The 13,070-nt window shown below is 44.7% G+C and overlaps 1 protein-coding gene across 1 annotated transcript in view; it reads left to right on the top strand.

Moving 5' to 3' along the window:
* LOC126335330 (spermatogenesis-associated protein 20) overlaps positions 1–13,070 on the top strand; it is a 293,157-nt gene that overhangs the window by 235,356 nt on the left and 44,731 nt on the right. Inside the window, exon 11 of the mRNA XM_049998487.1 lies at positions 1,507–1,706. Coding sequence (XP_049854444.1) covers positions 1,507–1,706 — 200 coding nt within the window. The remainder of the gene's footprint in view (positions 1–1,506; positions 1,707–13,070) is intronic.

Below are 13,070 nucleotides of genomic sequence, written 5' to 3'. Positions count from 1 at the left end.
ACAGGAAGAAGATGTGTGTAACTATGAAAAAATAAGCAAAATATACAAACTGAGTAGTCCATGAGTAAGATATGCAACATCAAGGATACTGTGGGCTCAAGAGCGCCGTGGTCCCGTGGTTAGCGCGAGCTGCAGCGGAGCGAGAAGTCCTTGGTTCAAATCATCCCTCGAGTGAAAATTTTAATTTCCAGACAATTATTTTGCGAAGCTGCACAGGTACACAGAGCAGTATTGTTTACGTGATCGTGTGTCAATTATCAAAGTTCAGGCACTCACATATAATCAACTTCGCCCCCCAAAATTTCAAGACATGTTCAGATTTGCTTGGTCATATATAGGATTTAATGGTCTACAAACGGAACAATTTGAAAACGTTAAAAACATATGTTTTGAGAGAGCGCAGGGAAAACTGTGCGACTGTGAAACTGTTGCATTCATTTGTTGCAGTTTAAGTGACAAACTCTTATGTTTCCATCACTTTTTTGGGAGTGATTATCACATCCACAAGAAAACCTAAATCGGGCACGGTAGAAGAATCTTTTTACCCATTCGCCAAGTGTACAAATTAGGGGGGGTCGACAACATATTCCTGTCATGTGACGCACATGCCGGTACCAGTGTCGTATAGAATACATCTGATGTGTTTTCCTGTGGGGGAATCGGCTGACCGGCGACCTTACGATCAAATGTTTTCGTTTCCCATTGGAGAGGCACGTCCTTTCGTCTAATAATCACACGGTTTTGCGGTGCGGTCGCAAAACACAGACACTACACTTATTACAGTGAACAGAGACGTCAGTGAACGAACGGACAGATCATAACTTTGCGAAAGTAAAGAAAGTAAAATCTTCACTCGAGGGAAGACTTGAACCAAGGACTTCTCGTTCCGCAGCTGCTCACGCTAACCACGGGACCACGGCGCTCGTTGACTTACAGAATCCTTGATGTTGCCTATCTTTTGCAAGGACTACTCAGTTTGTATATTTTGCTTTCTTTTTTTCATAGTTCCACACAACTTCTTCCTGTTTTCTCGATTGATGTGCCTTCAGTTTTTCAAGGCCTATCCACTTTGCCAACTTATAACTAAATCTGAGGGGGGGGGGGGGGTGCAATGGGGAGGTTCCCTTGTTAGATGGACGATCGGAGGTTGTGGGAAAAAAAAAAGATCCCGTACATAGGAGAAATGATTGTCGTAATAAAATAAGAGAAATCAGAGCTCGTACAGAAAGATTTGAGTGTCCGTTTTTCCCCATAAGCTGTTAGAGAGAGGAATGGCAGAGAAATAGTCTGAAGGTGTTTCGAAGAACGCTCAGGCACTTAAGTGTGAATTGTTGAGTTATGATGTAGATGAAGAGGCGATGTTACACGGTGTTAGCTTGATCTCTGCATAGGTAGCCAATTTTATTGTCCAGCGTTTTTAATTTGGTGAAACCAGGGAAGTAAGAGAGAGAGGGAGTGCGGTAGGCGCAGTAATAGAGCGAGCGGCGTGTGCTGCGCGTGTTGCAGACCAGGACGGCGCGGAGCCGTCGGGCAACTCGGTGTCGTGCCTGAACCTGCTGCGGCTGTCGTCGCTGCTGGAGCGGGCGGAGCTGCGCGAGCGCGCCGGCCGCCTGCTGGCCACCTTCTCCACCAGGCTGGCGCGTCTGCCCGCCGCCGTGCCGCAGCTCGCCGTCGCGCTCTCCGTCTACCACGACTCGCCCACACAGGTCAGTCACGCTACCTAGTCGCAGCATCTACTCATCTCACTGGAGCTAATATGCAGAGTATTCAAAAAGTCCGTGCCCACACTTCGACGCATTACGACTGAGCCAACATCATACAAAAGTCGTGGTATACCTCCTAATATAGTCTCGGACATCCTTTTGGGCGTCTTAGTGCATCAGCTCGACGTGGCATGGACTCAACAAGCGGTTGAAAGTCCTCTGCTGAAATATTGAGCCATTCACGTCCGGCTCTCTTGACGAAATCATTCGCTCGAATTATCTAGTATATTCTTCAAACCAACCGCGAACATGGCGCATTATCGACCCTAAAAGTTCCATCGTTTTGGAACATGAATTCCATGAATGGCTGCAGATGGACTCCCAAGTAACCAAACATAACCTTATATATTTATATTTATTATAACATAACAGCACATTAACGTCAATAGTGGGTTACGGGTCGGGAGTCTGGGCACACAGGTTCACGAGGGGGTGCCCGCCATGACAGTGAGAAGGGTACAAAGGAACATGTTACTAAGATCTGTGGGGGCTTATAGAACATCTCCAGGGGGAGCCCTGTTAGTCATAATGGGGCTCTGTCCTCTGGACATCAAAATAAGAGAGCAGGTCGCCTGATACTGGGCTAAGAAAGACAACATCACAAAAATAGAAGAAATTGTGGGAGCACCTCTTAGCGATAAGGGTAACATAAGGAGGAGGGGTGAAGATTTATGGCAGGAGTTATGGGAGATGGACGAAACTGGCAGAAGGACTTCTCAGTTCTTACCAAATGTAAGGGAATGGGAATGAAATATTTTGAGCCGACTGGGGGATAGTTCCACTTCCTCATTGGTCGTGGCCCCTATCCGAGATATATATGTCGGTCTGGGAAGATGGCGTCGCCCGCGTGTGACTGTGGCGCATCAGAGGGTACTCCTGACCATGTGGTTTACGAGTGCCCCCTTTTCGATGATGTAGCAGCCGCACTACGACAACAACTGCCGAGTAACAATACTTACGACCTACTGAGACAAGAAGAGACGTTTCAAACACTGAATACATTAGCCAACGAGGTATCACGAAGAGTATTCACAATATTCTTGACAGACTTTCGTGACTAGTTGCTAATCACCAGTCGCGTCCAGCACTCCGATCCCGTACCGCCTGTTCGTGGAGAGGTCGACTAAACAGTTGGAAGCCGCCACGTGCAGGACTAGGGGGACTGGGGTGACCTATTTCACGGATTTCACACATGCACCGGATATGACGTAGATTAGTTAGTAGTTTAGTAGAATAGAATAGGATAGTAGACTAGGAACCTGCAGCGACAATAAACTCCTTGCCTGCCTTGTGTCAGGGGCACGCTCATCGGGTTTAGCTCGATGAGCCAGGCACTCAAGTAGGTTTATACTAACACTGGCACACATGTAACGCTGCAGGCAGTTAACAATAATCACCAGTAGTTATTAAAAAGTAATGTTAAAATTGGAAATAGTCTGCCCATTAACACAAGTAATACTGTCTGTAGTCTTGCAAATTAATATGTAGTAGCTGCAATTATAAATAGCATTGTAGAATATTAAGCCCCACTAGTCACTAAAGTGGTGGGTTATTCTATGATTGGAAATAAAGGATTAAAAAAATACCATAACCTTTTCCAGCCAGTGATCGGTCTGGTTGGACCAGAGGACCCAGTCCATTCCATATAAATACGGACTACACCATTATGGAGCCACCACCAGCTTGCACGGTGCCTTGTTACCAACGTGGGTGCATGGCTCTTCGTAGGGCCTGCGTAAAACTCGAACGAACCCTAACATCAACTCGTACTAACTAAAATCGGGACCCACCTGACCAGGACGCGGTGTTCCAGTCGTCTAGAGTCCAACTGATATGGTCACGAGGTCAGGATAGGTGCTGCAGGCGATGCCGTGCTGTTAGCAAAGGCACTTGCGTTGGTCGTCTGCTGCCAAACCCCGTTAACGCCAAATTTCGCGCACTGCCATAACGAATACCTTCGTCGTACGTCCCACATTGATATCTACAGTTATTTCACAGTGTTGCTTGTCTGTTATCATTGTCAACTCTGCCCTTTGCTGGTCTCGGTGATGGTTGTTCGTTGTGGAAGGCAATGCCTGAAATTCGGAATTCTCGGCACACTCTCGACACTGTGGATCTCGGAATATTCAATTCCCTAACGATTTCCGTACTGGAACGTCCCATGCGTCTAGCTCCAACGACCCCTGTTAAAAGCCTATTAATTCCCTTAATGTAGCCATAATCACGTCGGAAATCTTTTCACATGAATCACCTGAGCACAAATGACAGCTCCGTCAGGGCATTGCCCTTTTATATCTTGTGTACGCGATACTACCACCATTTGTACATGTGCATATCGCTATGCTATTACTTTTGTTACCTCTTACCCGGTTGGAAATATTGCAACCAGCCCCAAGTTTCCTTGCAATAATTATATTGTACGTTTGCTAGTTTCGGGTTTGAGCCCATCGACAGGTGGTAGCGTTGACGTGTTGCAAGTTTTATGTTTGTTTCCTAAAATATAACTTTTTTTTTTGAGTGCACGATCACAAATACTTTGTTAAATTTTAGGACGCAAATGTAAAATCTTTTGTAAACAATTCATTCCAAAAAGTTGATATGTTTTAAGATACAAATGTGAAACTTGCAGAAAGTCTTAGGTCAAAAACTAGTACTAGTATAATAAAATCATTTCACTAAACGTAGTGGCTGGTTGCAGTATTCCCTACAGCATAATTTACGAAAACAGCTGCGGTGTTCTCCTACCGAAATGTATGAAATAATTTTGTTACCTCATTGTATATCCTTACGTCGTAAATGCATTTCAAACCAGCACTAAGAACGCATAAATACGCTTTTGGCGAAGGAGATAAACAAAAAGTATAATCATCGAGCATCGTTACGCCAAAGTGTTGGGACGTCCTGTACTTCGTGCTGAGCCATTAAAAAACATGTACTGCTGTAGTGCCTGCTTGATTGTCGCAGAACATAACATTGAGCGCTACACATGGGAGAACTCTGAAACATGCACGTTGCTGCTGGTGTAGCTGAAGGCAATGATCAAAGAGCTCAGCGAATGTAACGCTGGCGTTTCTCTGCACGACGATATGGGCATTGTCACACGTTTCCTTCAGTCTGCGTTCGATTGGACAGTACCAGCAGTTTGATGGTGTGCTGGCACAGTACTAGCAGACAACTGAATATACGTACCTTCGAGGAAGACATGCTATTATGTATTCAAAACATTACCGAAGCAAGTGCACGAGCGATTGCTACCGTGTTCGGTGTTCACCATACTTAAGTGTGAAATGCTTGGCGTGAACAGGTGGTTCCTCGTTTTCGTCCTACCAGAGTACAGGTCCTGGGTCCAGGTAACCATCCACCACAGTTGTGTGTACTGGTTTCTGCAGCAAGCTAACCAGGACCCGTAGTGTGGATGAGGCTGTAATGTGGAAGGCATTTACATTTATCATAACTGGCATGTGTTGGCAGATGAAAGCCCAATACAATTTACAGTAAACAACTAGGACATTATCGTGGGCGACTACTTTTTGGGCCGTACATGTTGCCTCCGTAACTCAGATGCGCAATATAAAGCCTGTTCTGACAACAGCTCCAGCAACATTGCTGGAGGAGGTGCCCACTGTATCGTCCACCTCCGTAGCCAGTGGTCAGCGTGGGTGACTGCCATGTGGAGGACCTGGGTTCGGTTTCTGGTAGTGCAAGGGATTTCCCCTTGTGGGACTGGTATGGGTTGTACTCAGCCTTGTGAGGCCAACTGAGGAGCTACTCGATCGATTATAGTACCGTTTCCAACGTCAGGAAACCCGATAACGACCGGGAGATCGGTGTTACCACATACCTGTCCATACTGCGTCCAAGACGTCATTGACGGCTGATGACAAGACAGTGGATCGGCCCCAATTGGCCCGTTTTGGGCAGAATGCGAAAAGTGGAACCTATGTGTCAGACAGAGGGCTGGGGGGGGGGGGGGGAGGAGGGGGGAGAGGTTTACGCGTTTAGCCGAGCCAGTAAATGCATGGATCGATCAGTGAAGTCCTGTACATTGTCTTGCCAGATCCCCAGACCCTCATCAGACTTCCGTCTCTGTGGTTGCGTGAAAAAGTCTATTTAATTGGCTCTGAGCACTATGGGACTTAACATCTATGGTCATCAGTCCCCTAGAACTTAGAACTACTCAAACCTAACTAACCCAAGAACATCACACAACACCCAGCCATCACTAGGCAGAGAAAATCCCTGACCCCGCCGGGAATCGAACCCGGAAACCCGGGCGTGAGAAGCGAGAACGCTACCGCACGACCACGAGATGCGGGCTCTATTTAATTCCTGTACTAAGAAGAGGAATTAATGGCAATTATTCTTGCAGCGGTTAACCACATACAGAACACGCCACGTATTTTCCGTTGAACACGGGATGCTCTGCTGCATCATTACTGGCTTTGCACCGAGGTTTTTAGTGTTCAGTTTGAACGTTGATTGTAACATTGGTCAGGATGATAAAGGAATGAAACACACTTAACATCGTTTTAGTCACAATCGCGCTCAATGACGTAGGTAGCCCATACTCACTGAGTGTGCACTTCTAACACCTAGTTTTCTAACATAGTCATATAAATCAGCTTGGTCTTTGAAGTTTTGAGCACTCTGCATACATATAAATTATGACACGCTGTAATTATAACTCTATTTTGTTGAGAGAGAGAGAGAACAAACAAACAACCAACCAACTGTAGTCCTTTCCCTTTTCCCTGTGTACTGAACACAGAAAATTTGTCCTGAAATATACAGGATGGTTCAAAAGGATTCATCCGAATTCACAAGACTAGATCTTCTACAGTAATTAAGATAGAAACTATAAGTTGCACATACGACTGCAAAACTTTTATTTTCAAACGAACCATCCAGTTTTAACAGGATATATGCATACACATAACCTTGGACTTTTTTTTTTTTTTTACGGCTTCGTCTAGGATCAGAGTTTACACTTACGTTTTCTAGATGCATAATGGTGTGTTGGCGGATTGATATAAGCGAGGAGTTGTATATGTCACCGTTTCCCGTACCACCAGATTGAAATGATTTTGCCTGCGAATCTTCTGCTAGCTGGACTGTGGAGATATAGGATAACTTCTCTTACAACAGGGAATTTGACAGCCGAAATAAATAACTTGATTTAACGAAGGGAACAGGGGAGACTACAGACTAGTAATAAACAATTGTAATTAAATCAGTTATATTCTTGATAGACAACAGAAATGCTAAACAGTCCTGTTGCAAAAAGGGGTAATCTGCCAGCCCACAAATCTGTAGTGTACGGTAATACGCAAGCTTGCTGTGGGTCAAGGCAAATTTACATGTCGAGAAATATAAAAACATAAGAATTAATGACAACTTAACCAGACCCTAGAGAGAGTATTGATCGCAAAACCAGAAATGACTCTCCAGGAATTAGAATCACGAACGAAAATAATGAGCCATGTGTAATCAGGCAATGCGTGCGCGCACACTTGGCACTGCGACAAAGCTTACCGCTCTAATATTGATGAAACCGTAATGCTGATTTCTCGCGGTGCAAATCGCGTATTTGCATCTTAATCACGAACGGATTTGCTACGAGCGTTCTAGCGCGAGTGTTCAGGCAAAAGCATGGTTGCTTCCATCGTGGTGGAAACCTACACACGCATAGCTAAAAAGATGGCAACTACCGTTAGTCATGAAGTGGTGCTTACCAAGAACGACAATGAACTGAGACTGAGAGAGCATCCCTCCTTAGTGTCGTTTCCTCGGACGCCGCATAATAGTATGCTTCATCCAACAGAGAATGATACCTGTAGCCATCTTTACTGGGTGGCAATGCAGATGTTGCTACGGCTTTCTGCGGAGGCCAGATCGGCCGACCCAAACTGCAGGCTGGTGGTTCTGGGATAGCACCAGTTCTCTGACCATGGGAAGGGTAGGTATCCCTGCGTGCCGCTGGTGCTTTGGGTAGAATATTGATGGTCTGTGGAACTTCTTCAGATTTACGCCATCTTTTGCATTTTATGAATTAATGACTGATGATTATGAAAAGTGCTTCTCTCCTACCCCCCCCCCCCCCCAACATACGATAGTCCTTTAACTAAGCATGCTATCGGTGGTTTCAATTGCCTGGGGAAAAACACTATTAATATATAAATAAATAGATGCAATTTATCGACTTTTTTATTTATTTGTCACCTCTTGCTCAAAATTACGTAAGAAGTGGAATTATGTGATTGAAGAAAAAAAAAATACCGTCCGAACAGGCTTTAAAGGTCCAACAGTTCCGACCGGCCGCCGTGTCATCTTCAGCCTTTAGGCGTCATCGGCTGCGGATACGGAGGGGCATGTGGTCAGCATACGGCCCTCCCGGCCTTATGTCAGTTTTCGTGAACGGAGCCGCTACTTCTCAGTAAAATATCTCCTTAGTTGGTCTCACTGGGAACACGACAAACATCCAGACTATAGTCATATACATCCTGTATTTTTCGTAACATCTCTGCAGTGTACCAGTGCGTGGGGAGGGGGAGGGGGTGGGGAGGCGAGTAATAAGAAGTTGTTAGGATACTACAGGATGTGGATGTCTGTGGGTTGTGTAAATGAGGTTTGACAGGTAAAAACTCAATATACTCAACAGACATAATAACCCAGGGACGGTGTCCATGTTACCAACCACTTGGAGGATTCATCGCAGCTGAACTGAGGTGGACCGAAGTTCAGAAAGTGGAAAACGTGCAGTAGGATATGAGAAGCACGTCCAACCAGCCTGAGAGCTGGTTCCAGAGAGAGCAAGAGCCTCCCACGCGCTGCTGTAGCCGCGGCTCTGCGGACAGCACGTGATTCTCTTCCCATGCATCCTATTGGTTTCCCACAGACGACGCTCAGAAGAATATGGCCTGTTAGCAAGCCTAACTATATTTAGCCGAATTTGGCATGTAGGCTATGCGAAGCGTGCCGAGCACGGGAGCTACTACTAAACGCGAAGGAAAAATTTGAATTGTCGATAACTTGTCAATAAATTACTCGCATTAACTCCCCAAAATAAATGGTGGCTGCGCAGGAGTATGTACGTGTACTACTATTGCTATGCAGCGTCGCAGTTCACACAGTGTTGTTGGAAGTGTGGACACACAGACAGAACTTTATTCGCTCACCCTCCAGCAACATGGCGTGTTAAGTTACCCTGGCTACCTACACTGTGTGCAGATCTAGAAGAGTCAAAGACAACTTTGTGTTGCGTTTTTAATGAAGTCATGTTTATGTGACTGATATGCTGTGAAACGCTTTTGAACAGGTCTTGAGGAAAAGTGTATTACCGGATAAAAAAAGAGATGCTATTAAAAAAAACACTGATTTTCAGAATTTCGTAACTAACTAACTGACAAGGAAGGCAGTCATGCTAGTTAATGTCCCCCTGGTAGCTATTTTCCTATTGCATAAAAAATTATTTGAGGTAGTCAAGAGGTGGCCCTGTCACTGCACTGTAGCTCTGCTGTAGTTGTTTCTGGGCCTGTTTCGAACAGTGAAGTCTTCCAGAGAGTAGTAAGCTCGCAGTGAACGTTTCGCTAGCTTATTTTTATTGTTGGAAGGAAATGGATGATCTTAAAGGCATTGGCGATTGACTGTTTTCTATTTCCAATTTCCATGCTGTTTGCTTGTGTGTTGCCTGGCGAACAGCCTATACATTGAGCTGACAAAAATCATGGTGTTGCTCCTAAAACGTGTCGGACTTCCTTTTGCCCAGCATAGTGCAGCAGCTCGACGTGGCATGGACTCAGCAAGTCGTCGGAAGTCCGCTGCATAAATATTGAGCCTTGCTGACTCTATAGCCCTCCATAAATGAACCATTACGTCACTCGGTTTTCGCTCATTATTCACAAAGTTCGCGATAAATTTCAATTGGTTTGCAGTTTTTTGCCAACAAAACCCTAATGACAGAGCGCACCTCACAAGTGGCAGGATTTTGTGCACGAACTGATGTCTAGAGTTTGTCCCATATATGTTCTCTGGAATTCCCGTTGTGTGACCTGGGTGGCCAAATCATTCGCTCGAACTGTCCAGAATTTTCTTCAAACCAGTCGTGCATTGACACCCATAAAAATTCCATCATTGTTTGGCCACATGACCTCCATGAATGGCTGGAAATGGTCTCCAAGTAGCCGAACAGAACCATTTCCAGTCAATGATTAGTTCAACTGGATCAGAGGTCCCAGTCTATTCTACGTACGCACAGCTCACACCATTATGGACGCACCACCTGCTTGCATAGTACAGCTCGAGTGCATGGCTTGGTGGGGTTTGAGTCCTTCCATCAGCTCTTACAAACAGAAATCGGCACTCATCTGATCAGGACACGATTTTGCAGTCGTCTAGGGTCCAAATGCTATGGTCACGAGCCAAGGAGAAGCGCTGCAGGCGATGTCGTGCTGTTCGGTAGTCTGCTGCCACAGTTCGTTATCGCCAAATTTCCCCGCACTGTCCTAACGGATACGTTAGTCTTACGTCTCAAATTGATTTCTATGTTGTTTTCACGCTGTATTGCTTGTCAGTTAGCACTGACAACTCTTCACAAACGCCACTGCTGTCGGTCGTTAAGTGAAGACAGTCGGCCACTGCGTTGCCCTTGGTGAGAGGTAATGCCGGAAATTTGGTATCCTCCGCACGCTCTTGACACTGTGGATGCCGAAATATTGAATCTCATAACGATTTCCGAAATAGAATGTCACATGCGTCTAGCTTAAACTACCATTCCACGTTCAGAGTCTAATAGTTTCCGTCGTGCGGCCATAATCACGTCGGAAACCCTTTTCACATAAATTACCTGGCTACAAATGAGAGCTCTGCCAATGCACTGCCCTTTCACACCTAGGGTACGCGATCCTACCGTCATTTGTATATTTGAGTTTGCTATCCTCTGACTTTTGTCAGCTCCGTAGATGTAACGTATTGGTTTGTACTGGGTCATCTTGCTAAATGTGTTAACTGCTACGACCATAGTACAAGATTTTTTTTGGTGGAAACTATAACTTATTAAACTACGGTACTGTAATACACAATAAGTTATTTAAATTGTAATCAACGTTGAACCTACGAGTATTGTAAATAAACAATTTAACAGTGACTCTTGTGTTACTATAGATTTGTATCTTTTCTTCTCCAGCTATGTTCTGTTTTCCAGGCTGGCGACGTTTTAATCAACGGGAACGGAACTGAGAGACAAGTCTCTCTCTCTCTCTCTCTCTCTCTCTCTCTCTCTCTCTCTCTCTCTCTCTCACACACACACACACACACACACACACACACACACACACACACCCACACACCCACACCCACACACATATTTGTTTTTTACTCAGGGTCCTTACCTATTTTCATTGGAACATTTTATTTTTAATTGAGTTGTGTGTCTTTAGTTCTTTTATGTTGCGTAGCATATGAACCTTTAAAACATTTGATGTATGTGAAATTCAGGTCGTCAGAGACCTGCTGATAAAGGATTCATTGGAATTCAGGAGGTACAACAACGTGAATAACCTGAGAGGAGGAGGAGGGGACAAGACAAGAGCGCTAAACCCTTCGACAAACTCAGAAACTCTCTGACAAATCTCTCTTTGTTTCCAGTGACATTTTCGCATTTTCAGTTCTTCGATTTGAACTCGGCTAGTACTTTTCCTTTTTTTTTAAATTTTATTTTTTCAACGCGCCCGGAAAGATGTAGTATTATGATGCGCTGTTTTACTTTTTTGTGACATATGTGATGCACTTTAAAATTCTTTGAATATCTATGTGATTATCTTTTGTAGAACTTAAGCGATGAAGTAAGATTAGGGTTTAACGTTCAATCAACTACGATGTTTTTAGAGATGACAAGATAAACTTTGATAGGACAAACTTTGGAGAGAAACTCCTTTTCAAATTAACGGACGCGCCATTCGACGTGGCAGGTTTCCTGGAACCACATGAGAGAATATAGAATTATATGTAACGCATGTACAGAAATACTCCGACGTTGTATAGTGACTCAGTGTAACCTCAACCATGGGTCTGCGAGCTACTTAAGAAAGTTTAGACACGTTTAGAAGTTCCTTCCGGGCAAGTAACCCCAGCAAAAACATTTTATCGACCAAACGCAGAAGAACGCGTGTTACTAAGCCACCGTATGGCATCCAATTGAGCAAGATGGATGTGAAACGAAGTAATATTTCTGCGGCTTCTTGAAACGTGCGCTCTTGGAATTTCAACAGTGTCCTCCACGAGATGAAAAGCGCCCGTCTTGCAGTCTCTGCTTGCAGAGTTTGGTGAGCATCTCCATGGCGCTCCCACGCTTACGAAACGAACCCTTGACGAAGCGCGCTTACCGCTCTTCTTTGGATCTTCTCTACCTTTTCTGTTAAGCCTACCTTGTAGGAGTCCCAGACTAACAAAAAATACACAGTAATCGAAGCTACCGGTTTCTTGAGCGACATTCGTTAAACGAATCTCACTCAGGCATCTGTTTTTCTTATAAATACTTTTGTATGGCATTTTCCAATATAAAATGCTCCAAACGCATAGTTTTAGGTATTTTACGCTCGTTACCGTTATTAGCGGGTGAAAGTTGCGTAATCGATGGACCCTTTCGGTTATTTATTTGCAGTAGCATTATATTTGAGTTATGTAAAATGTCAACTGCGACTCTCGGTGAAACGCATTGGTCCTCCGCAGATCATCCTGCGTTCGGCTGCAATTTTTTTTTGTTGCTGTTACCTCAGTTTGTACACAAACATTCTCATGTAGCCTTATCGAGCTTCCGATGTTCTCCACCAATTCATGTATGTATACTGACGAGCCAAAACATTATGACTGCCTGCTTAATACCTTATTTGTCCATCTTTGGAACGTAATATATCATGGTTCTGCGCATCAGGGGTCTTCCAGTTTCTTGGAAGGTTGTGGAGGTGTGTGGCATTAGATGTCTACGCACAGATCATGTAATTCGCATAAATAACGGGCCGCTGATTTGCGCATTCGGCGTTGGTACCCAGATGGGTTCTATAGGACGTAAATCAGGCGAATTTGGTCGCCGAGATATCAACGTGAGTTGACTTTAATGCTTCTCAAACCGCTGTAGCACGGTTCTGGCTGCGAGACACGGACAATTATACTGGTGAAAGATAACATCACCTTCGGGGAAGACATCAGTCATGAAGGGATGCATTTGGTTCGCAGCCGCCAGCGTGTCTTCGATTACTACGACATGTCCCATGTAAGCGCAGGAGAATGTCTCCCAAAACATAACACTGCTCC

This window comes from Schistocerca gregaria, chromosome 2 (assembly GCF_023897955.1).
Source record: "Schistocerca gregaria isolate iqSchGreg1 chromosome 2, iqSchGreg1.2, whole genome shotgun sequence".
In the NCBI taxonomy this organism is placed as follows: domain Eukaryota; kingdom Metazoa; phylum Arthropoda; class Insecta; order Orthoptera; family Acrididae; genus Schistocerca; species Schistocerca gregaria.
The sequence above is the reverse complement of the archived record's forward strand: the minus strand, read 5'-3'. Positions and strand labels throughout refer to the sequence as shown.